Source organism: Ostrea edulis, chromosome 4, assembly GCF_947568905.1.
Source record: "Ostrea edulis chromosome 4, xbOstEdul1.1, whole genome shotgun sequence".
NCBI classification, from domain to species: domain Eukaryota; kingdom Metazoa; phylum Mollusca; class Bivalvia; order Ostreida; family Ostreidae; genus Ostrea; species Ostrea edulis.
The window spans coordinates 29,863,739-29,889,691 of record NC_079167.1 but is presented as its reverse complement, the minus strand read 5'-3'; the positions used below and the strand labels follow the sequence as shown (position 1 = coordinate 29,889,691).

The window sequence follows — 25,953 nt, the reverse complement described above, 5'->3', positions numbered from 1 at the left end:
TGTGCAAGTATAGAAATTAACCAGGATTCGAATTGACCGGCTACCTAACATGGCTACGTCAACAAACGAAATCATTTGAAGCTGGAAGTTTTCAGGTCGTGTGGGGCTTTAATGAATATTTGAAGGTATGTTTAGACACAAGTATAGTAGGAAAATATGTTAAGAATTTTTTGATATTAAATTTATGAGACAGTAACTCAAGAATACAACGATATAAGACCTCAACCGTGCGTAGCTTTTTGAGCGCCGTAAATCGAAGGTTTTTATAAGGGGTGGATCTGTAGCTCTCTGTTATGTAAAAATATTTTTTCAGAGAGCTACAGTTCTGCAGCTAGGGGCGGGTGGGAGGATTTTATTTTTTAACTTTTATTTTCTGAGAAAAATATTAATGACGATCGAGTTTTTGTCAACAGAGGTGCATCATTTAATGCTAGATGGATATCAATCTATGCTCATTTCACAGACGAATTCCAGGTTAAGCTTTAATTTCAAAAACATAAAGATACCAAACTTCTTCAAGATGTGAAGAACATTAATCCTTTAAATTCCTTTCATTTACGCCCGTAAGAACGTGAGAATTTATGAAAACCATATGATGATTGAATGATCTATATTTTCCTCATGTGGATTTGTAAACAAGAAGTGTAAATACTGGAGTTGGACATGAAAAATTTCCGGAAATTGCAAGTTCCGCAAAATAAAAAAATTCTGGGCAGGCCGATTTTTGAGGAGCGGGCGGGGATGATAATCCATCAATTAAGTTGAATTGGCCTTACGGAAAAAATCCCGAAAACATGACCACAGATGGACGGACAGTCAGCCAGACAGACAGATGCACGGACAGCGCCATAACATAAAACTTCTCGTCTAATGATAGGCATAAAACAAGATGTGTTCTTAAAACTTCAACAATGCCCTTAAAAAAAAGTGCATACACTGATGAAAGACTTTACATAATATGTGTATTAACATTGAAAGATATGACTAATTTTGACCCATCTAGAACCTAGGTTGTGAAATTCCCCATTTTTTGTACATACTTTTCTGCTATTCCTAAGCATGCATTTAGATTTTAAACAGTATCAGCAAACTTAAATATGTCCTTCAAATTGCTATTACCCCTAGGATCATAGAATTTACAATTTTGGTAAAGGACTACCTACACCTTCTAAATATCCATTTAGTTTCAATTTAGTATCAAATGCACTGTATACTAAACTTGGCTCCACCCTAGTGTCAGAACCCCTACCCCAAGGATCATGAAATTTACAGTTTTAGTAAAGGCCTTCCTGCTCTACATCACTATGCATTTAGTTTTTCTTACACATTTGCAGTTGTAAAGAAGTAGATTTTTTGAAAATTGGTACATTTTGGACAGTTTTTGACCCACCCCTAAGGCCCCGGGGGTGCAAGAGTCCTGAAATTTACAATTTGTCCACCTTGTTCCAAAGATGCTTCATGCCAAATTTGAAAAGAATTGGTAAAGTAGTTACTAAGAAGAAACTTAAAAATATCTATTGTTCACATTTAATAACTGACCATTATGGCCCCATCCCGATACCAAAACCACTATCCCTGAGATCATCAAATTTACAATTTTGGTAAAGGACTACCTGCTCTTTCTAAATATCCATTTAGTTTCAATTTAGTATCAATAGCACTGAAGAAGTTATTTTTAAAAGTGTTTTACACATAAACACTACATAGTAAGTTTGGCCAGAACCCCTACCCCAGGCCTTCCTGCTCTACATCACTAAGCATTTAGTTTTTTTTATATTTTTTTTTATTATACACGTGTGTGGTTGTAGAGAAGATTTTTGAAAATTGGTTAATTTGGGGCAGTTTTGGCCCAACCCCTAGGGCCCCAGGGGTGTAGGATCCTGAAATTTACAATTAATGTCCCCCTTGTCCCAAAGATGCTTCATACCAAATTTGAAAAGAATTGGTATAGTAGCTGTCAAGAAGTTTAAAATGTTCAATTGTTAATGCATGACAACAACCAATTGCAATAGGTCACACGAGTGTACTCAGGTGACCTAAAAAACTGAATTCCACAAATTGTCAAAGTCCAGGGGCTGTAATTATGCTGAAAGTAGGTCAATTTGAACAGCACTTAACCTTCGAACTAGAATTCAATTCACTCATTAACATACAACTTAAAACTTCAGGCCTGCATGCAGTGAAAACTAGAGCCATCTCTTCAGTTCAAGTAACATGCAGTATTCCTTTGGGGTACATCTTATTCATGGTTACCGACATATACAGGTCTAAAGCAGCATCCATTAATCGTGCATGTTTAAGCTACATCCATTAATCACGCATGTTTAAGCTACATCCATTAATCACGCATGTTTATGCTACATCCATTAATCACGCATGTTTATGCTACATCCATTCATCGTGCATGTTTATGCTACATCCATTAATCGTGCATGTTTATACTACATCCATTAATCACGCATGTTTATGCTACATCCATTAATCACGCATGTTTATGCTACATCCATTAATCGTGCATGTTTATGCTACATCCATTAATCGTGCATGTTTATGCTACATCCATTAATCAGCATGTTTAAGCTACATCCATTAATCACGCATGTTTAAGCTACATCCATTAATCACCCATGTTTATGCTACATCCATTAATCACGCATGGTTATGCTACTTTGAATTCACATAGCAGCTACCGTCATTCTGAGTCAGGACACATAGTGTCAGGTCCATTATTAACAATCTTAATATACACAACTTTTGTTACTATACCTTAACTAACATGCCTTGTTTTGGGGTCACATCTCACCATTTGTATTTATTGATTGATCGTATTTTAACGTTACACTCAAGAAGTTTTCACTCTGACATATGGAGACGTCACCATTGCTGGTGAAAGGTTGCAAAACTTAGGCCTATGCTTGGCGCTTACGGCCTTTTAGCAGGGAGGGATCATTACTGTGCCACACCTGCTGTGACATGGAAAGGGCCTCGGTTTTTGTGGTCTCATCTTAAGGACCATAACATTTAGTCGACTGTTACGACAAGCAAGGGGTAATGAGAACCTATTCTAACTCGGACCCCAACAGGACCTCACCATTAGTAATCTTTATGATAAATATTACCTTCTAATGTCTCGCAATTACAAATTTATGACCCTATATTTCATTTTCTAAATGTCAAGGAGTTGAAACTTAAAGATGCAATGCATTGTCATTATATGAGATCCTAGGGCTGAAACTTATTGATCCGCGAGTTTCAAAATATTGGTAGAGGTCGATTTATTACTATATGTTATATAGTTTATAGTTTTAAGTGCATGATGTTCAGAAGTTACGAGGATTCTTACAGGTTTAATGCATTATCCCTGTATGATCTGTATAGCATCACCTTTTAGGTCTAAGCCTCCCTGAGGACTATCATTATGCCAAGATTTTGTCAGCAAGATGTTCGAGAGTAGATAGTTTAGATGTTTGCATCATCTATTGCGGTCTGGCCTAGCCCTTAACCCCCAGGAGTACATACACCTAACAAAAACATGGACACAACTGCGATTTAAATGTCAAGGTGCAACATTATATCTGGGACATTAAAAGCCTAATGCTTTAACAGATCTTCTTGCTGAGAGAGTGGTCCTTATAAAATACTGGATGCTATTTCAGTCTCTCTTTGATCTTTAAACCCTCAAAAGATCTTCTTTAAAAGAAGAGGTCCGCAGGCCTTATTGTGCACCTTAGAATTAGTTGAAAGAATTACTAACACCATCCTAAAGTAAGAATTCATACCTCTACCTCGGGGATTATGAAATTAACAATTTTGGTAGAGGCCTTCCTGCTCTAAATCACTATACATTCATAATGTAGTTTATACAGATGTGAGGTTGTAGGAAAGATTGATCAAAATTGGTCAATTTTTGGCAGTTTTTTCCTCACCCCTAAGGTCCCAGGGTGCAGGATTACTGAAATTTACAATTTTTGTCGCAAAGATGCTTCATGAATATCAAATTTGAAAAGAATTGGAAGGGTACAGTAGTTACCAAAACAAAGTTAAAATTTTTCAATTTTCAATAATTGGCAACATACCAGATGACAAATGCAGATTGATCAGGTGATTTGAAAAACTTGGAATACAGTGGAGCCTCGTTAATCCGGACACTTTGGTTCCCAGCAAAATCGTCCGGATAAATGAAGCGTCCGGATAATTGAATCGCATATTTTCTATCTTTACATAAGTAACCAATGTATGCCTACTTTATTGATGCATAGTGAATTAAACACATTCTATCATTGGATTTGACCATTAGCATTAGTAAATAAATGATGATAATGTTAACATTTACATGTATTTCAAAGCACTAAAATTTGATACGTGTTCAGTGTATTTGCCTGTGCTTACATTGTACATATATATGAGCCCTACAAATAAATATACAGAACTGTGTACCGTATGCACTAAAACAAATAATGAAGCACTCTATGTAACTATAAGTTAATGAATCATTAGTAACTAACATAATCATTTACACTTCAAATATTTCATCACACTTTTACTTCTTAAAGAGGCCGGTAATTTCGATCTGTCACGATTCACGGTTTCGGCGGTCTGTTAAAACAATCTTCATCGTCCAAAGTTGATATAAAAATTTCGTGATTATCATGTCAGTTGACAACATTCTTTGACCAAAATTCCATCTGCCGGAGTTTATATTTCTTATTCTATAATTATCCAAGACAATATCGGGAGAACAAAAATCAGTTAAGCTCGTAATATCAAGACCTACTACTGCTTTGATCTAGCCACGCGCACCTAATATTTTCATGATGCGATAATAACGGAACAAAACTCGGGTGAAACTAACATTACGGGTACATACAAAATGTAATTGTCATTTTCCTTAAAATGGTAATTTTCTCACTTCTACCCAGAGTTTAAAAATTCGAAAGCAATAAAGCTCTACAACATCGTAACAAGAATCAATCGTACACAGGTACATTCTACATGCGTGACATTCTGAACGTTAAAAACTTACTACATATACATGTGCATGAACATACATGTATATTTCAAGCCAATCAACAGTATAAAATTCAGAATCTAGAAGTATAATCTACACTCTTTAGATTTGCATAAGCCGATAATCAATTTACGAATCAGTACAATTGATGTGTGTAGCACATGTAGCAGTTAACAAAATTATCATTACGGCATGATGTTTAATTTATTAATACTATTAGGCTATTGATCAAGACTATAAAATAATATGCTACAGATTTATATACAAAATTCAACACTACACGCAATAAAGATCTTATGTGCGAAAATTGGCAATACAATGTCTCAATCGGCACGTGCTATCTAATTGACATATCATCACACACCACTTAATTATAGGGAAGTGTTGACAGGGTACAGGTAATCGCTTCAATTAGACAGTTTGGCTTGTTTTCTTTATAATTTACACCTTGCTAAAATTGTCCGACACAGACCTTCCCTAAACAAAATTACCGTCCGGATTAACGGTACAATTTTCAATGCATAATAACGTTTTGTAGTAAAAAGTGACCGTCCGGATCCGGAACGCGAATTTCCGGATTAGTGATGCAAAATAATGTATAAAAATTCCGTTCCCTAGAAAAATCGTCCGGAAGGTGAAGCGTCCGGATTAATGGCGTCCGGATTACCGAGGCTCCACTGTATATAAATACTAAAAACCTGATCATCATCATGACAAACCAACCCTGGGAAGTTAGTACACTAGTTTGTGGTAAATTGGTTTGTGGTATATTAGTTTGTGGTACTGCTGTTGTTAGTACACTAGTTTGTGGTAATGCTGTTATTAGTACACTATAAGTTTGTGGTACACTAGTTTGTTGTGGTACGTACATTAGTTTGTGGTACTCTTTTAAGTACATTAGTTTGTGGTACTGTTGTTAGTACACTAGTTTGTGGTACTGCTGTTGTTAAACTAGTTTGTAGTACTGTTGTTAGTTCACTAGTTTGTGGTACTGCTGTTGTTAGACTAGTTTGTAGTACTGTTTTAGTACACTAGTATGTGGTACTGTTGTTAGTATACTAGTTTGTGGTACTGTGTTAGTACACTAGTTTGTGGTACTGCTGTTGTTAGTACACTATTTTGTGGTATTGCTGTTGTTTGTATGGTAGTTTGTGGTACTGTTGTTTGTATACTAGTTTGTGGTAATGCTGTTAGTGCACTAGTCTACGGTACTGCTGTTAGTACATTAGTTTGTGGTACTGTTGTTTGTACATTAGTTTGTGGTACTGCTGTTGTTAGTACACTAATTTGTGGTACTGCTGTTAGTGTACTAGTTTGTGGTACTCTTGTTATTAGTACACAAGTTTGTAGTACTGTTTATAGCACACTAGTTTGTGGTACTGCTGTTAGTACACTAGTTTGTGGTACTGCTGTTGTTAGTACACTATTTTGTGGTATTGCTGTTGTTTGTATGGTAGTTTGTGGTACTGTTGTTTGTATACTAGTTTGTGGTAATGCTGTTAGTGCACTAGTCTACGGTACTGCTGTTAGTACATTAGTTTGTGGTACTGTTGTTTGTACATTAGTTTGTGGTACTGCTGTTGTTAGTACACTAATTTGTGGTACTGCTGTTAGTGTACTAGTTTGTGGTACTGCTGTTGTTAGTACACTAGTTTGTGGTACTGCTGTTAGTGCACTAGTTTGTGGTACTGTTGTTAGTACACTAGTTTGTGGTACTGTTGTTAGTACACTAGTTTGTGGTACTGCTGTTAGTACACTAGACTGTGATACTGTTGTTAGTACACTAGTTTGTGGTACTGTTGTTAGTACACTAGTTTGTGGTACTGCTGTTAGTGCACTAGTTTGTGGTACTGTTGTTAGTACACTAGTTTGTGGTACTGCTGTTAGTGCACTAGTTTGTGGTACTGTTGTTAGTACACTAGTTTGTGGTACTGCTGTTAGTGCACTAGTTTGTGGTACTGCTGTTGTTAGTACACTAGTTTGTGGTACTGTTGTTAGTACACTAGTTTGTGGTACTGCTGTTGTTAGTACACTAGTTTGTGGTACTGCTGTTAGTGCACTAGTTTGTGGTACTGTTGTTAGTACACTAGTTTGTGGTACTGTTGTTAGTGCACTAGTTTGTGGTACTGCTGTTGTTAGTACACTAGTTTGTGGTACTGTTGTTAGTACACTAGTTTGCAGTACTGCTGTTGTTAGTACACTAGTTTGTGGTACTGCTGTTAATGCACTAGTTTGTGGTACTGCTGTTGTTAGTACATTAGTTTGTGGTACTGTTGTTAGTACACTAGTTTGCAGTACTGCTGTTGTTAGTACACTAGTTTGTGGTTCTGTTGTTAGTACATAAGTTTGTGGTACTGTTGTTAGTGCACTAGTCTGTGGTACTGCTGTTAGTACACTAGTTTGTGGTACTGCTGTTGTTAGTACACTAATTTGTGGTACTGCTGTTTCTAGCAACTATTAAAAAGCAAAGTTTATACTTACTAAGAACTGCCTCTCTGTCAGCACCAGATCCAGCGGCGCATGGTAATTCGGGTGGTGAACATTCTGCAATAACCGGATTATCTCAGGATGTTGTCTCTTCCATTTAGAGAAGGATTTTAGAAATCTCTGAGAGAACTGTAAAAAGCAAATAAGCATTCAGTTGCTGTTTCCAGAAGCAGTGGTGTTTTTATTTTCTTTCTCCATTTCTCATTTTCACAAAGAATTAATTTTTCTAAACATTCAAACAAAAATATTTATATCTACATTAACTTTCACTTCAAACAATTCTGAACGAACACAAAACTAAAACCTGTTCCGTAAGATAACTGTTGAAAACGATGAGGAACAAATAGCGTTGTAGAAAATGGCAGCATCTTTTGTACAGCATCTCTTGCGCATTCTTTCCCTAATACAGAACAAGAAAACATCATCACAAATTTCAGAAGACTATCAATCATACTGTCAGGTTTTTCTTTTTAAATAACAGTGCTTTTTATATCTCATCATCATTCTTCCCTTTTGAGATTTGAAAAATATATCAGCTAATTGAAGTTGTCAAAACTATGTGTAAAATCCTATAGTTAAAGATTTCACAAGTGTGTATAATCACACAACAAAAAGAAAAAGTTTGAAGTGCTTAATGGTGCCAGAATGTCAAACTTCCAAGATAAATGCATATTGACTCTCATGAAAGTTAAATCACTTATGTTTTATTTGGGTTTTTTAACATTGCATTTTGTGACTCTCACTCAGTGCAACTGCCATAATTCCTTCAAGCTCTAATTTCAAGACATTTCCAATGATACATGTCACGAAACTTTAAATTTTTGCTCACTGTGATTTCCATCCTTATTGACCACTAATCTTAATCCCATGTTGACCATTTTTGAAATTTGATCACTCTTAAAGACTACACTGTATTATAGGCATACATGTACATCACATGATTACATTCATAAAGGTTTGGTGATAAGCAAGCAAGATTTTAAAGAATTTGATGCAGTTTCAGCATTTCAGGGTTGTATACAGTGCCTCACTCTTGGGCCTGAAAACTTCACCCACTAGTCATGAATTTCACAAATTTTGTTGATCAAGGCTTCAAAATTCTCATAAGAACTACATGTGTGTATCACCCAGTTCATATGTTGAAAGAGGTCCATGTGTGTATCACCCAGTTCATATGTTGAAAGAGGTCCATGTGTGTATCACCCAGTTTATATGTTGAAAGAGGTCCATGTGTGTATCACCCAGTTCATATGTTGAAAGAGGTCCATGTGTGTATCACCCAGTTCATATGTTGAAAGAGGTCCATGTGTGTATCACCCAGTTTATATGTTGAAAGAGGTCCATGTGTGTATCACCCAGTTCATATGTTGAAAGAGGTCCATGTGTGTATCACCCAGTTTATATGTTGAAAGAGGTCCATGTGTGTATCACCCAGTTCATATGTTGAAAGAGGTCCATGTGTGTATCACCCAGTTCATATGTTGAAAGAGGTCCATGTGTGTATCACCCAGTTCATATGTTGAAAGAGGTCCATGTGTGTATCACCCAGTTCATATGTTGAAAGAGGTCCATGTGTGTATCACCCAGTTCATATGTTCAAAGAGGTCCATGTGTGTATCATCCAGTTCATATGTTCAAAGAGGTCCATGTGTGTATCACCCAGGTCCATGCAACAAAGTTTGTGAAGCACTGATATCCCCTTGTCTTGTCACAAGGAATACATGTGAAATATGAAAGCCCTACCACTAACCATTCAAAAGTTATGGCGTATAAGTTAAAGTAGATTCGAAAGACGATCAAACTCCAAAATAAATATCGCAAGGTCAAAAACTTAGGTTCCAAAAGAAAGGTCTTGTCACAAGAAATACATCATCATCCATTCAAAAGTTATGGCCAAGGTTAAAGTTTTTGCAGAAAAACAAACTATATGCCCTCAAATCATGGATTAGGGGGGCATAAAAAGTCTTAAAAGTAAAACCTTAAGGTAGTTTTATAGCTAGTTTTACAGTATAAAACTATCTAATATCTTATATGAATTGTGACCTTGAGCTTTCATCTTTTGATCTAAAAATAAAGAGAAGTCTTTCTTATGCTAGAAATTTATCGAACTAAGAGTCATTGCATAAGCTTGGGAAAAAAAGTAAATATGAGGAAATCATTTTATGTAATATGTGAATTTTTTACCTTTTGACCTCAAAATCAATATGGGTCTTTTTAAATTCATAGGGAGCTATTTCATGAAATTATATTGTAAAAGTTTAATATGGACTTTCAAAGATATAGCCTGGAAACAAAAGAGTCACAGATAAATGAATGGACCCAGATTAATATCCTCCACTATTTGCTAAATGTAGAGAACAATAACACCTTTTTGTGTTCACTGTTGTGATTTTCCTGACCTAAGACTTCATATGAAGCCATTGCATTAATTTTTGTACGTGTATGGTACTGAGCCAGACACATATTTTTTTCCTCAGTTGTTTAGATTTTCTTCTATTTAAAGTTCGACTGGGCATTATCCTGTTTAATATGCAAGACATGATGACAAGATATGTAGATTTGTTAACCATCCACAGTAATCCTAAGTTTAAGGTGACAACCAATTTACTGTTTCATCAGTTCACGCCTTTAGTAATAGCAATCAAAATAATGGATGCAGGAACACTCTATTTATTTTGATAAGAGCTCACTAGCATTATTGGTCACTTACAACCATGTACATACAACTGACCCTGGGAGTGTTATCTGACTGACCCTGGGAGTGTTATCTGACTGACCCTGGGAGTGTTATCCGACTGACCCTGGGAGTGTTAATATCTGAACGTGCTGGGTATCAGCTTTGCTGTCCTCTCGAGATTAATATTCATATCAAATCACAAATGTTTAGATTCATGGATTGCAACAATTGTTAAAAGCATGCCACCGCTTAATGATAAACTATCGTGAAGTGGTGCTTTAATACAAATGTAGCATTTATAAATGGTTCAAATTTTTCCTGCTAAGGAGGTATATACATATCATAATGGTTGACTTCCTTTTAGCAGCATTTGTATCATTAAGAAACATTTGTATCATTAAAGCTGTACGACCCGATGTTCATGTATTATTTTTGTACATAATTACTTTAAAGCAGATAAATTACTTTATAAATTAAGTTATTAACTTTACCTTAATTACATGCTTGAAAACATCTGCATGTAAAAGAAAACCGTGAGAATATTATTTAGAAAGTAAATATAGTGTGGTACATATATAAATCATCCCATAAATTATACAGTGTTAGACGTCTATAAATAGACCCACGCACGTCAGGGGAATCCCAACATGATGTATTAACTCATACGCAACTGTCTAGTTTTAAGGCTGAAAGAGCGTAAAACAACGAATTACTAAGAGGTATTTGATATTTTTATTCTATTAAACTTATGGCACGGTACTGTTGTAACAAAATACACAGCTTTACACAGATAAGACCACCGGTGATCTGAAAGTTTGAACTGGTCACGTGACTGTCACTTGAAATGGCAGAGTGACGCAGTTATTTGTGTAGCGGTCGGCCGGGTTCGATCACAGGTGGCCAGTTAGCTCAGTTGGTAGAGCACCTGACTAGAGAAAATTCAGGGGGCCCGGGTTCGAATCCTGGTCTGGTCCGTTGCATTTTCTCCCTTCCCGTTACATTTGTAAACATCAATTTAAAATCAAATAATTTGGGTTAAAACAGGTGAAATAATGTATGATATGTCATACACCCTCATAACTACATACGTGTGATGATTTAATAGCGTTTTTACGAGATGGAAAAAAAATATTGTAATTCGGACCATACAGCTTTAAGCAGCATTTTGTATCATTAAGCAGCATTTTGTATCATTAAGCAACAATTGTATCATTAAGCAACATTTGTATCATTAAGCAACTATTGTTTCATTATCTGATAAGCAACATTTGTATCATTAAGCAACAATTGTATCATTAAGCAACATTTGTATCATTAAGCAACTATTGTTTCATTATCTGATAAGCAACATTTGTATCATTATCTGATAAGCAACACTTGTATCATTAAGCAACACTAAATGTATCATTAAGCAACAACTGCATCATATGAATCTAGAACATAATATATATGTGAGATAGCTATCTAGCACTCACAATTCTTTGTTAATGTAAACAAGGCTCATGCCATGTTTTTGTTTACATAATATAGATTGCTCCATAGAAAATATCGTAAAACAACACGAGATGTTACACACACTAGAAACTGTTTAATAGTGTTCAGAATTAGCTTGTAACATGAAAATTTGCTTTAAATGAAATTTTTACTGGTATATTTAACCTATGTAAACAAAAACATGGCATGAGCCTTGTTTATATAACAGGAAGGGAGAAAATGCAACGGATCAGACTGGAATTTGAACCTGGGCCCCCTGAATCTCTATAGTCAGGTGCTCTACCAACAAAGCTATCTGGTCACCGGCAATCAAACCTGGCTAATCGCTACACTCCTCCCTCCTTAAATGTCTTCATACCTTGCAGACAACAACTCAGAATCTTAAATCCCTGGCAGGCATTTTCACCTGTCAGTTCTAGTGGCTGGTCAACAGCACCAAATGTAGCATATAAGAGAGAGGAGAAAATTTGTGGCTGGATTGGGAATCCAACCCCTGCATTACTAGTCAGGTGCTCTAACCACTGAGCTATCCAGGCCGATATCCATGGTCAGTATAGCCCTATAACTACTACATTTACATAACAAAGAATTGTGAGCTTTGAATCTCTCTTGTAACTCACTTATAAAATCATCATTCAAATTTTTACTGACCATTAGAATACCTTAGTTAAGCATTGTAAACATTAAAAAAGCAAAAATAAAACTTTTAAATTGTGCCCATGCCATTAACTTTTCCTATTAAAAAAAAGATAATAAATGCAACTTTTGATAACATGTATTTAGAATATTCTGAAATATCAGTCAGTGATGATAAACAATGAGTGACATGATCAGAGAAATTAGACATCCTCCTCCATTGCTTCCTTTAAATTTTCTTCAACATCACTAACATCAGACTCTTCATCCAAAACATCATTATGTACAAGTCGGACATCTTTCAGTGTTTGAGTCCTCCTAACATCATTCATAAAGCAATTTTCTAAAGAAATCCAAGTCTTTTCTATTTATTTATTTCAAATTCTACTTTTTTTCACGTGCTATTTTCATGGGTGCATGAGGGTCTTGTATTTTCATTAGACAAACATGATTTTTTTTTACCAGCACCATGTACAGACTGTGTTAAATTTATCGATCCTCCCAATTATTTGTCGACAGACAGGTGTTAAAAGTCGAACACTGGCCATAGACCAATGTGATACACCGGTACAATACTAATGAGAATATTTATAATTAATGAAACAGCCAATTAGTAGAGTATGTTTACATATAATGTGCTCGTTGCTATGCAGTTGATTAGATCACACAACACTCATCTATAGGAACACTCTTGAAGACTTCAGGGTACCCTTAAATATAATTATCAATCAAGCCAGACCTTGCACACAGCAGCACTGATTGAGAGAACACCAATTCCGTCTTTAAGCAGCTAAGGTGAAGTAAACAGATCATTACCAAAAGATAATGACTGAATTTTAGAAATTCATCATGGGTGTCACCAGTCAACAGAGAAGGTTTACTCCTCCTAGGCACCTGATCCCACTTCTGGTGTGCTTATGGGTTCATGTCTGCATTAATTATGTCTCCCCTCTTTCAGGGGAAGACGTGTTGTTTTTGCACTTTCCGTCCGTTCTGTCTGTCACAAAATCTTGTGAACGCTTCTCCTCCTAAATGGCTTATTGGATAGATTTGAAACTTTGTACAATGCTTCATTGCTATTTGTAGATGTGCATATTGTCGGGACAGGAGGTTCCAATTCTTTTCCTAAAAGTTATAGTGGATCTAAGAGGGGTGGAGGATGTTAAAATAGCTTGTGAACGCTTCTCCTATATGGCTTATCTGATAGACTTCCATTTTTTTTAAGGATACTTCAATGCCATTTGCAGATGTGCATTTTGAAGGAACAGGAGGATCCAATTGTTTTCCTTAAAGTTATTGTGGATATGAGGGGTGGAAGGTGTAAAATAGTTTGTGAACTTCTCCTATGTGGCTTATCGGAGTTCATATTGTTTATGTTCCTGCTCATGCTTTCTCTTCCATACCATGCAGTGCATTAAAGGGAGGAGGTTTCATTAGGAGCACTTACAATGTAGGGAGCTGGGGACAATCTCTAGTTACTCTTAATTTTGTTTTCTTTATAGGAGATATGAGATATATAGCACATGATCTGACTGTTCGTTATCTTCAGTACGTCTTTCATGCTTTCATTTTGATAATTAAAACAAAGTATAAATCAACCAACAACATTAAATTCTGAGACTGCATGTGACAGCTAAATTCTTCTAGGTAATACAATGCAAATAAAATAGCATAAAAATAAATCTTAAAAGAAACACTGAAGCTTTTACAACACTATTTACTTTGAGAGTATCTAAGTTTTTCAATATCTTAAAAGCTTTTAAAGAATATAAACTAGCTAGTTTCTGCACTTCACTGTTAATTTTCCATACCAACTCAAATAAATCATTCCAAGATCTACTAAATTATTCATCAAAGATCTACCACATTTTCAGAATACACAATCCTGAAAATCCACCTAGCTGAATCCTGCTGACACAAAGGTCGTCAATATCGTGCTTTAGGTAGAAGAACCCCCTGAATCCTGACACAATTAAAGGTCGTCAATATCGCGATCATTCCCTGAATCCTTACACAATTAAAGGTCGTCAATATCATGATTCAGGTAGAAGCATCCCCTGAATCCTGTAAGGCTGAAACAATATGCCCCCTTCACAATACTATACGTATTGCAATATTAATGCCACAATTCAATATTTTCAATACGATACCAATTATAACTTCAAGAGAGAAAAAAAAAAACTAAGCGTACATTGTCAGTGAGTTACATCCAAGAGCAGATACATAGATATGCATGTTGTCAGTCTTCACGAAAACATTTAAAACTTGCTGGCCAGTCGGACCAGTGAACTGTCTGAATTTACTGGCCCACAGTAAAATTTACTGGCCCCCTAAATTTTCATATGTTTATCACATACATTATGGAATGCATTGTAAAATTGTACAATTAATTTACTGAAACTATGGTTATTACGCGTATTCATATCCATCCTAAGACATCCTTTCTGTCGATACCAGAAAAACAACACCGTACATGGTATTTTCTCTCTCTTCGCCCGCAAACAACAAGACTACAAATTCACGTATTTTCACAAACATGAAAACAGCCCGAGTGCCCCTTAGGAATTAACCTTCTCTACTAACATCAAATGTAAACGATTGATTAATTCTATAAACTATAGAAATTGCATAAAATCAGAGATAACTGCAATTGTCGAAGTTCATTTTAATTGGAGAATGCAATAAAGCAGCAATTACCGGTGTGCGGTGCGTAACAGAACGCGGCAATTTTTGTTGTTTCAACAAGTTGTTCGTTTAATATTCACGTGATCAACGTACAAGTTATCTTGACAATTACAAGTACTTTACGAAATAAACAAACCACGATGTCCAAACAATTAGTTTATGTGCTATTATTTGATTTTTTTTATTTTGATGATAAATTGAAGCAAATAAGACGCTTAGAATATCTAAATCCAAAATTATGTTTAATGTGACTTACAAAAAGTCTACAAGCCCATCGGACTTCCTGATTTTTAATTTTCACTGACCTGACCGTCAAATTCACTGGCCTCGTCGGTCTTCGGACCATTGAGTTTTCGTGAAGACTGTGTTGTTGGTTTCTGCCTCATCTACAAGGCCTTAATGTGTGCAGGGCCCAGAAAATTCAAATATTTGTCCTAAACCTACCCAAGACATTACATCCTATTTTAGTACACTAATGGTAATTTATGTACAGGCATCTTTACATTAATTATCCAAAAAAAGTTTTCTAAAATGTAATATAGTTACGAACCAATCCAGGAGGTTTGTAAATGACAACTAGAACTGTCCTAATGGGACTAATACCCCCCGCGGGGCATATAAGATGATGAGAAATATTTAATGCAAGCACATTGGATATTTTTACATTATCTACAGGGCAATCAATGTGAATGCAGAAGTGTAGATTCTATAGTACAGCAGTACATGAAATATTAAAAATATGCTTAATATAAACAATGAATACTATTTGGCACATTTTAGGCTGTATGATTGCAAATCCCTGGTCAATGAGCGTAAAACGATATTAGAAATAAACTCTGGACAAATTGTGTCTATTACTACAAGCACAACCAAACCAGAAAAAATGTCCGTAACTTCCATAACTGTTAAAATATTTCAATGAAAATAGAAGATGCACAACTACATTATATATATAAGATGAGAATAAAGTTTGAATCAAATCTGTTCAACGGTATTAGAATCAAACTCTGGACAAAGTGTGCAACCCCCAAAATGAAAAGAAAATGTGTGTAACTTCTATAACTGTTAAAATATTTCAATGAAAATAGGAGATGCACAACTACATAATATATAGAAGATGTGCATAAAGTTTGAATGAAATATGTCCAGCGGTATTAGAAATAAACTTAGGACAAATTGCGTCTACGGACAAACGGACGGACGGACAAAGTGATTCCAGTATACCCCCCCAAACTTCGTTTGCGGGGGGTATAATAAAAATTGATATTCCACTTACTAAACAGATGGTTACACGTAACTTAAGACTTGGTAGTGTTTAACACACACCACTGTCCTATACCTGAAGTATGCCGAGTCAATCACGATTTTAGTAGAGTATCGACTGGCTTCTATTCTCACTATAGCTGTCTTTTATTTACTTAAAAGTTAATGTGTTTCTGATGACATAGTAAAATCCCACAATACTGATAATGTCATAAACATTTATCTAAGTTAGCGACAGAACTTAAGTAATAACCTGGTTAGCATGTTTATAACTCGGTTATGTTACTTTTAATTTGTACCAATACAAAACATAACATTTTTCAAAATAGTACGCGAATCAAATCAGTAAAGTTCTGTAAAATCAATTATAGTTCATTTCTATCGTTCATAGTTTTTAAACATCGGACTCGGAGTTCATAACATTCCATCATTTTACATGCACAGTTACTCTAAATGAACATCACAATATACTGTACCTAATGATATGGATAAAATAAGATTATTTTAAATTTACAACTGCTAACAAGCAAGTCAAAAATCGATCGTATAGGTATAAAGCAAATTACATGATTGTACTTTATATATAAAGTTCATGAAATGTAACAATATAAAAGAAATGGTTTTAGAATTTTCCAATTATTAAATCAATTATGACCTTTCCATTATTTCCAATCATCAATTATAAAAAATTTCCGATTTCCCATCACCACAGTCAATCGTCAACATCTCATCAATCGTCAGTTATGTTTCACTCTGTTGAAATTAATTGTAGTATAGTACATTATCACATTGTTGCATGTTTAAGATAACAATCCATTCAATGATTTAAAATAAGAAATTTCAATATATGAGTCACGCCAGGAGCCAGTAAGCAAGTGCATCAAAGTTCAGTAGCCCTCTCTCCTAGCCGAGACTGCCTGATTGGAGATTCAGGCCGACCTCTCTCTCCCGAGATTGCCTGATTGGAGATTCAGGCTGACCTCTCTCTCCTGAGACTGCCTGATTGGAGATTCAGACTGACCTCTCTCTCCCGAGACTGCCTGATTGGAGATTCAGGCTGACCTCTCTCACCCGAGACTGCCCGATTGGAGATTCAGGCTGACCTCTCTCTCCTGAGACTGCCTGATTGGAGATTCAGGCTGCCCTCTCTCTCCCAAGACTGCCTGATTGGAGATTCAGGCTGCCCTCTCTCCCGAGACTGCCTGATTGGAGATTCAGGATTCAGACTGACCTCTCTCTCCCGAGACTGCCTGATTGGAGATTCAGAGTGACCTCTCTCTCCTGAGACTGCCTGATTGGAGATTCAGGCTGACCTATCTCCTGACACTGCCTGATTGGAGATTCAGGCTGACCTATCTCCTGACACTGCCTAATTGGAGATTCGGGCTGACCTATCTCCTGACACTGCCTGATTGGAGATTCGGGCTGACCTATCTCCTGACACTGCCTGATTGGAGATTCGGGCTGACCTATCTCCTGACACTGCCTGATTGGAGATTCGGCCTGTAACTACCTGGAGGGAAACAGTCAGCACAGTGTGCCATCTACTATCTAACATGTCAATACCAGGACATGTTGTTTTCCTGAATGTTTCCAACAGTGTTCACAGACTGTCAGCTACAGGAGGACACCCACAAATCAAAACCAGCACCAGCAGGTACTTGTCAAATTAAACAAGATGTGTTCGTGAAACACTGATGTCCTCATATGACATGTTGATAATAGCCATGGTTAAGTTTTTCAAAAGTAAGTGCACACTCCAACATCAAGGTCACAAGATCAAAAACTTTGATACCCAAAGAAAGGCCTTGTCACAAGGAATACACATGTAAAATATGAAAGCCCTATAGCACTATACCATTCAAAAGTTTTGGCTATTGGTGCCTTTTGTTTAAAGGTCGGATGCTCTACTAACCAAGCAAATCCACTAACCAGAAGTCTCCTCATTTAATATCAAGCAACATGCTGTTTTGTATATAAACCGCAGGAATGGTAGTGTGAACACAGGTGCATAATCTGACAACAGAGCAGCATGAAAAGTGGACCAGTTGGGACATAAAATGTTGATGTTGTGATGGATATTTTCTATCTTGAACAGGAACTTCAATGTGGAGATAAATCCTGGCCATGTACTATAAGAAGTCCAAATCCCCCAGTCAAATTGAAGACAGATAAGACAGGGATCAATATTCTAAAGACCAAAACTAAACATAACCATCAATCAGATGAAAGAACAATGGAGACACTCAAAATAAAGGTCAGCCTAAAGATGATATTTCACAGAGACCGTAAAAAATCATTATAACACAGCTTAAAGATCCCGGAGAAGCTCCAATAGACCTTAAATAAAGCCTATGATACGACTGTTCACAGACTTCCTGAAAATCTTCTCTTAATCTACCAAAGCTACATCTGAAAGTGCATATAGCGAAGCACAATTCTATTTTATTATACCTCAATATGATAATTCTATACAACATGTTACACGATTGGTCTAGATAGTCTCATGCAAGAGATGATATAACTTCATATTTCTCTTAAACATACTTCCCCATCATATTTCACCTCTTCGGCAGCCCCGTGCATTTTCCATGAATTTTACGTCAAGGTAAACATAGTTTATTGTGACATCACAATAAGTCCGAGTCATTACTTTCATAGTTTGTAAGGCACAAAAGGAATATTTGTTTATATGTGGGTCTCTGATACACAGCTAAATCACCTGTTTTTGGTTGATACAAAAATGATGCAAGGAATCAGCATTCAAGGAAAAGGGAAATACAAAAACTGGTTATCATATTACTGTATTTCGTTGTTTGTACCTTCTAATACGATGACAGCATGGTGTTACCGTTAGGGCGATCTCAGCTAAATACAATGTTGGCTACATGCAATGTATAAATGAGCAGACTCCAATTTAAAACGCATTTTTATAGTCTTGCTTTGTTTCGGTATAATAAACAATTTATTGCCTGATAATGAGGGAGATTAGAAAATTTATTTTTCCCAAGAAAAATCATATTCCCCCCAGGGCAGCATCCTCAGAATGATATTGTCATTTTAAAGATTACATTGTATATGCAAATCTAATTTAGAATGTCTATCTGCAGTGAATGAAATTTTCAGGGATGGAACTTCTGAATTTGGTCCCAAAATTCTTTCAGCAACTTTATACAACCCCTTTGTCTCAAACTACAGGCTATAATTGTTTCCATTCCATTCCACAAGCAAGCACCTGTGGTTTGAGACAATGATACAATCCATGCATGATCTAATTATTTACCACTTTTATTTTGTCTTTTAAATTGTCCATGAACTCCATGAACAAGATACCCCAAATAGTACATAACACACCCATCAAAATGCATACATGTGTTTATCTTAAGTCATAATTTGTAGAACTTTGCTTCAGGTAATATCAGCCATCATCAGGCTGTGACATCCTTTCTTAAATTTGCATTGTATGAATAAAGGGTATTAGCTTAAAACTGTGACAGGAGGAAGATAGACAAACCAAGAGTTCTGTGTGTATAAAACATTTCCCCGAATTTCAACCAAGTTCAACAACCTGTAAATATTCAAAATGTCAAAGAAAATAAAAAATTCTTGAGAATCAAATCCTTGCACTTTGCACATCTTCAAGTTATTTACAAAGACCCTAGCTTCTAAACTGTAACAGGAGTCAAAAGGACAAATAATTACATTTATTTAATATATTTCTTTAAATGGACTAATTCAACAACCTGTAATTTTTTCAAAAATTGAAGGAAATCAAAACCCTTTGCCACATGCACATCTTCAATACCCATACAAACACTCTGTAAAACAAGATGGTCCTCACTTGAAAATTGTGAGAGGATTATGCTGGACAAATTATGTACTCTCAATATAACAATAATTTTCAAATCGGGGGCAAAACTCCAGCAAAAGAAATCAAAACTGCAACATGATCTACAGTGATTCACAAGAAAGTTACATAGAATGTTTCAGCTTGATATACGACAGAAATGGGAAATTAGAGACAGAAAACATTGAACGAACGGACGGATAAAGACATCGCTGTACCATAATATGTTCGGTTTAAAGACGGGCATATAAAACAAGAGCCCACAAGCCACATTGCTCACCTGAGTCACTTTGGACCATATTTAAAGATTTTCCCTATATATTTACATGTAAAATTTTGAACCTATTGTGACCCAAACTTACCCCCAGTGGCTGATGTTAACATAATTGAATCTGCACCATGTAAGGAAGCTTTCATGTAAATGTAAACTATTCTGGCCCAGTAATTTGTCAGAAAAACACTTTAATGATTGTCCGTATATATTTTTGCATGTAAAACTTTGATCCCTTAATGTGGCCCCATCCTACCCCTGGGGGCCATGATTTTTACAAACTTGAATTTGCACTATGTCAGGAAGCTTTCATGTAAATTTGAACTTTCCCAGCTCAATGGTTCTTGAGAAGATTTTTAAAGATTTTACCTATATATTTGCAAGTAAAACTTTGACCCCCATATTGTGGCCCCAACCTATTCCTGGGGTTCATGGTTTTAACTAACTTGAATCTACACTATGTCAGGAAGCTTTCATGTAAATTTCAACTCTTCTGGCCCAGTGGTTCTTGAGAAGAATTTTTTTTAGATGACCCCACCCTATTTTTGCATTTTTGTGATTATTTCCCCTTTGAAGGGGTATGGCCCTTCATTTGAACAATCTTGAAAGCCCTTCACCAAAGGATGCTTTTTGCCAAATTTGGTTGAAATTAGTTTGCCAGGAAGAAAATAAAAGATTACAAATCAAGTCATGGTTGCATCTACTCATGTTAAAAATGCAATAACGACTGTTGTTGCTGCAGTCTAAGCATAATTTAAAGGGGCCTGTCACTGATATACATTACATAGACATCAGCCTGTAAAAATCCCCACAACTGGTTAAAACTGAATACAGACGAGACAGACATATGTGTTTTCACTTGAAGGATCTCATGAAAAACAAGATCACAGAAATGTCAGAGAGAGGCAATTGTTGTTAAAAATCATCATGTCCGATGTTAAAATCAGTCACTAAGCTGTCTAATGCAAATGTCTTTCATACATAATTCATTAAAAATGCTCATCACATTTATTAATCCTGGTGACAGAAGATGAATTATTCATGGCCAAGACATATCAATTTGGCTCAGTATTTGACCAATTCCATTATCAGACCGATAACTGAAGACAAAACAACCTGCAGCTTTAAGTAAATACTGGAACTCTATCTGCGGCAGCATCAAAATGTTACATTGCTACAGCAACTCCATTGTGTAAAATAAAAAGCTTATCATGGATGACAAGACAAGGGAGTTCGTTGACAACACCCCCCCCCCCCCCCCCCCCCCCAACATAATAAGAGCAAACACATTTTAAAAATAGTACATTAAGTCCTACTTGTCCCTCCTTGGCCCAATTGAGCAAATTGTGAACTGAATCTTGAATCAAGGAATGCACATCAATCTGACATACAGTACAGGCTTCTCTTAAAAATGAGAGAGTCTGAGAGAGAGAAAGAAAGAGAGAAAGAAAAAGAGAGAGAGAGAGAGAGATTCCATCCAGAAAGTAGCAATTTCAATTGACCATTATAACTTTAACACTGTGAAGGTGGTAAAATTTTAAATTTTGTTTTCCCAAGCAATTGATACATCTAATTTCAAAACTTTCTTTCTTCTGAAATATGAATTAAGAAACTGCATATTCTTTCTTCAATGATTCTTTATTTGCTGCAGTCAAAAAACTTAAAATCACATCTCATAGTCATCATTCACCTTTCGAAATTTAAGAAGGCTAACGACAATTGCAGCCATTCATTGACCAGACCAATTAACCCCCAGACAGGAATATCTTGCTGCTGAGTCAATACTAATTATCAAGTCATCAATCCCTGGTCTCTTCCCTCTTAACAATAATCATCAGCTAGCAGGTAAGGTCCATGTAGTGCTAATTAAGTCACACAGGAGAGGGAACAGGTGGTACATATATAAACAGAGTAAATCTTAAAGGATTATATATAACGGGACTAAATTTTACTCATCTATACATATTGCCAATATGGTGATTGGGGGAGGGATAGCATAGTGATTGATTGATTGTATCTTGCTTAATGTCTCGCTTGAGAATTTTTCACTCATATGGAGACGTCACCCAAGACCGGTGAAGGGCTTCAAATTTACAGCCATTGAGCAGTGAGGGTTCTTTAGCGTGCCACGGGACATCTGTTTTTAAGGTAATCTCTGAGGACCCGCGCCATTCACAACAGATGCCGAGCGTTTGGCGATGAAACTGTCACTACCTGTTTTAATGACTTAGGTCTGTCACGGCCGGGATTCAAACCCCGGGCCTTCCGCATGCGGGGCAAACGCTCTAACCGCTCGGCCACCGCGGCGGTTGTGAACAAACTTGAATGTATATGCTACATAGGATATTTGCACATCAATCTGACAAATTTTAAATTCCTTATGAGATTTTAACAAATGTTGTTCGTATACAATATCTTATCACATATCATTCTTATATAACAAGAGAAAACGTTGCAAATTGATTCATACATGTATGTGCTACTGAGAAAAGAAATGTTTGCACCCTTATTGCAGCCCTAGCTATCATTACGTATGATTTTAACGATTCGGATTCTATACTATGATACTGCATAAGAATTCCACAGTTTGTATTAATGCAGTTCTTCAGCACGAGATTTAAAAAGAATGTTCCGATATGTTCTGAAACTTTTTCTGTGTTCCCACACTTGTCTTTGATATCATGGTTTGAACAAGTCTCGATCTACACTTAAAAAAAAAAGTTCCACATCAACTTTAACAGAATGTAGCCACATGTTTCTCAAGAAAAAGAGTCATAAAATATCCATTTAAATCTTTATTTGACCCCGCCCTGGGATGGGGGTAGAGGTAGGGGTTGCGTCATGGTTTGAACACACTTGAATGTACTTTGGAAAATAACTGAAGTATGCTTAGTCTGCTGCCCAATCCTGTTCAATATATGTTTAGACAGTATGATGAAATTTTCTTTTTTAAATTAAATTGTAATAAATGTTTTGGTTTGTATGGCTTAAATATGGTTCACAAAACTTCACTTGTAAGTGAGCAGGGCATTCATTTTGATGAAATTGAAGTCTTTTTATGCAAGAATACTTTGACCCAAATCTGTTTAAAACTGGCCTCTTGTTTCTTGAAATGGAGTAAAAAATATATAAAAACATTCCCTTAAGCTTTCAGCTTAGGTAAACATTCAGTTCAGGTGAGCTAAAACAATAGTTAAGAAACAGGTGCAGTTAAATATATATGTCCCATAATGTAAATCAGGTATTGTGACACTTACATCAACTTCTTGGTCGATTGTTGTTCCTTCCAACAGGTGCTTTAAAGCAGATATTTCCACCTGTAAGTTGTACAGCTTTCCGCACATCTCTATCATAGTATCTACCTGTCAGGAAATTTAGCACTCATCAAATGTTTACTCATACAGCAGCTAATATCTTTTTTTTCATTACCAAATTGAAGGCATCAGCACTATTAAGTAATGACTTCCAGATATAAAACACATTACAATTTCTCTTTGGTGTTTTAACATTTGACGCTTTGTTTGCAATAATCTGTCAAGAGATATTATGATTTTAATTGTATCAGATAGTATCTTGGAGCAAACATGCTATCAATTTTTTCGCATGATTAATAACATGCTTTTCATGAAAACAAGATAAATTCATAACATATTATGAAATGTATTATGTCAGTAGATTGTTACGATTCTAGCAGACTTTATCAATGTTTTATGCATCACATATTTAATAGGTATCACAGTAAAACATGTTTATAATGAATTCACACATATTGCCAAGTGATATCCATTCCCATATGAGAGGAAGTAACAAAAATGTTAGATATAATGAAATTTGATTATAACAAACTGTTTTTGCTGGTGTTGGAGGTTCACCATATCTGTGTTTTACTGTATAATGAAGTTTGGTTATAATGAACTGATTTTGCTGGTGTTGGAGGTTTACCATATCTGTGTTTTACTGTATAATGAAGTTTGGTTATAATGAACTGATTTTGCTGGTGTTGGAGGTTTACCATATCTGTGTTTTACTGTATAATGAAGTTTGGTTATAATGAACTGATTTTGCTGGTGTTGGATGTTCACTATATCTGTGTTTTACTGTGCATTGTACACGATATGATATCTCTCTACCTGCCTCACATTAAATAAACAATCTTTGTGTATCTATACATGTATACACTTTCTGATAATTTGCCTGCTTTACCTGGTGTTTCATTTTCTGCCCATCAGGAATTAGTGTGACAAGTCTGTGTACAGCTCGACAGGTCAACTCATCCCCACAAACCTTGCTCGCAGTTTTACTGAAAACATGAAACTCCATTCGTCCAATTTCATATCTGCATACTTATACGGTATATTTTTTTAAGGGAACACTTGAATCCTATAGCATGTCTCAATACACTAAGATCTTTCTCTTGCGAATATCTACTTATCTAATAACAATCTCCGTTAATGTTGTATTCCATCTTCTGTTTACAGTAAATTACTGTTAGGCAGAGAATACACCCGTTCTCTCAGGAAAAAGAAAATCTCCTTGTAGTACTTTGAGTGAGTACACACTACACTGATGTACCAATTAACCAACAAGATAAGAGGCATTTTGCACTTTAATTACAATGACACTATTTGATCATGAAAATATAACATGAAATAGCATTAAACATGATACCACCAATGTACTTACATCCATGCATAAAGAAAATCCAAGCCTTTTCACTACCTTACCTATTGACACTACTAAATCCATTACGATGACTTAAGAGCAAGGATCCCATCACCATTCCCAAAGTTGTTCTGCCATAGCCCACGTGGCAGGTAAACAGCATTGCCATACAGGAACCATGACTTTTGTCAAAGGCGCTTGGACATTCCTAATATAATTACATTAAAATATATACATGTAAATCTACAAATAATACTATTCAAAGTCATTAACTAGCAGAATTAAATTTTTGTTTAAATTTAGAAATGAAGAGCATGTCTAAGATTTTTAAAACACGCTACCCTATTTTTGCATTTGCATTTCTGTGATTATCTCCCCAAGTCTTAAGTAACGGAGGTATATACTTTAATTCTGAATCTTTGAAGCATGGTAAAGAAAAATGTACAATTCATGCATAAGTATTACACTTAACTAGATATCTATGGAATTTCAACATCATAAACTAAGAACACGATAAATTGGCTTGAGGAATTTACGCATAAAAGCTTTAAAAGTTGCGTGACCATAAAGTTCAAGATCAAAGGTCACTATACAAGGTACCCAGCACATCTGCACAAGATGATTGGTACCTTTCACATATCAAAAGTTTATGTAACAGCCCGAACACAATTTGTAGCAGGTATTGATACAAATTATTCTCTTGAAGTCTTCAAATATCTTGATCGCCTATTCCTTCGTTTTGTTTACATGAAGTATTCCCGCAAAAATGGACCATATGTGTATGTAAATGACATTAACTTGTTCGTTGTTTATTTATTTAAATAAAGCAAATATAGAATTCATTAATTCATTTCAGATTTATTTTCGAATTCTGTTAGAATACCTGTTCTAAGAATTGTCCTTTCATTTACTTCCATGGAAAG

General features: G+C 35.7%; 1 protein-coding gene across 3 annotated transcripts in view; it reads right to left on the bottom strand.

Moving 5' to 3' along the window:
- The window catches only part of LOC125671776 (paladin-like), a 136,919-nt gene that overhangs the window by 23,170 nt on the left and 87,796 nt on the right, over positions 1–25,953 (bottom strand). For all 3 annotated transcript variants that reach the window (XM_048907675.2, XM_056161144.1, XM_056161145.1), the window contains 5 exons: positions 25,093–25,238; positions 24,572–24,668; positions 23,626–23,730; positions 7,800–7,895; positions 7,490–7,624 (listed from right to left, as the gene is read on the bottom strand). In XM_048907675.2, the coding sequence (XP_048763632.2) occupies positions 7,490–7,624; positions 7,800–7,895; positions 23,626–23,730; positions 24,572–24,668; positions 25,093–25,238 (579 nt within the window). The remainder of the gene's footprint in view (positions 1–7,489; positions 7,625–7,799; positions 7,896–23,625; positions 23,731–24,571; positions 24,669–25,092; positions 25,239–25,953) is intronic.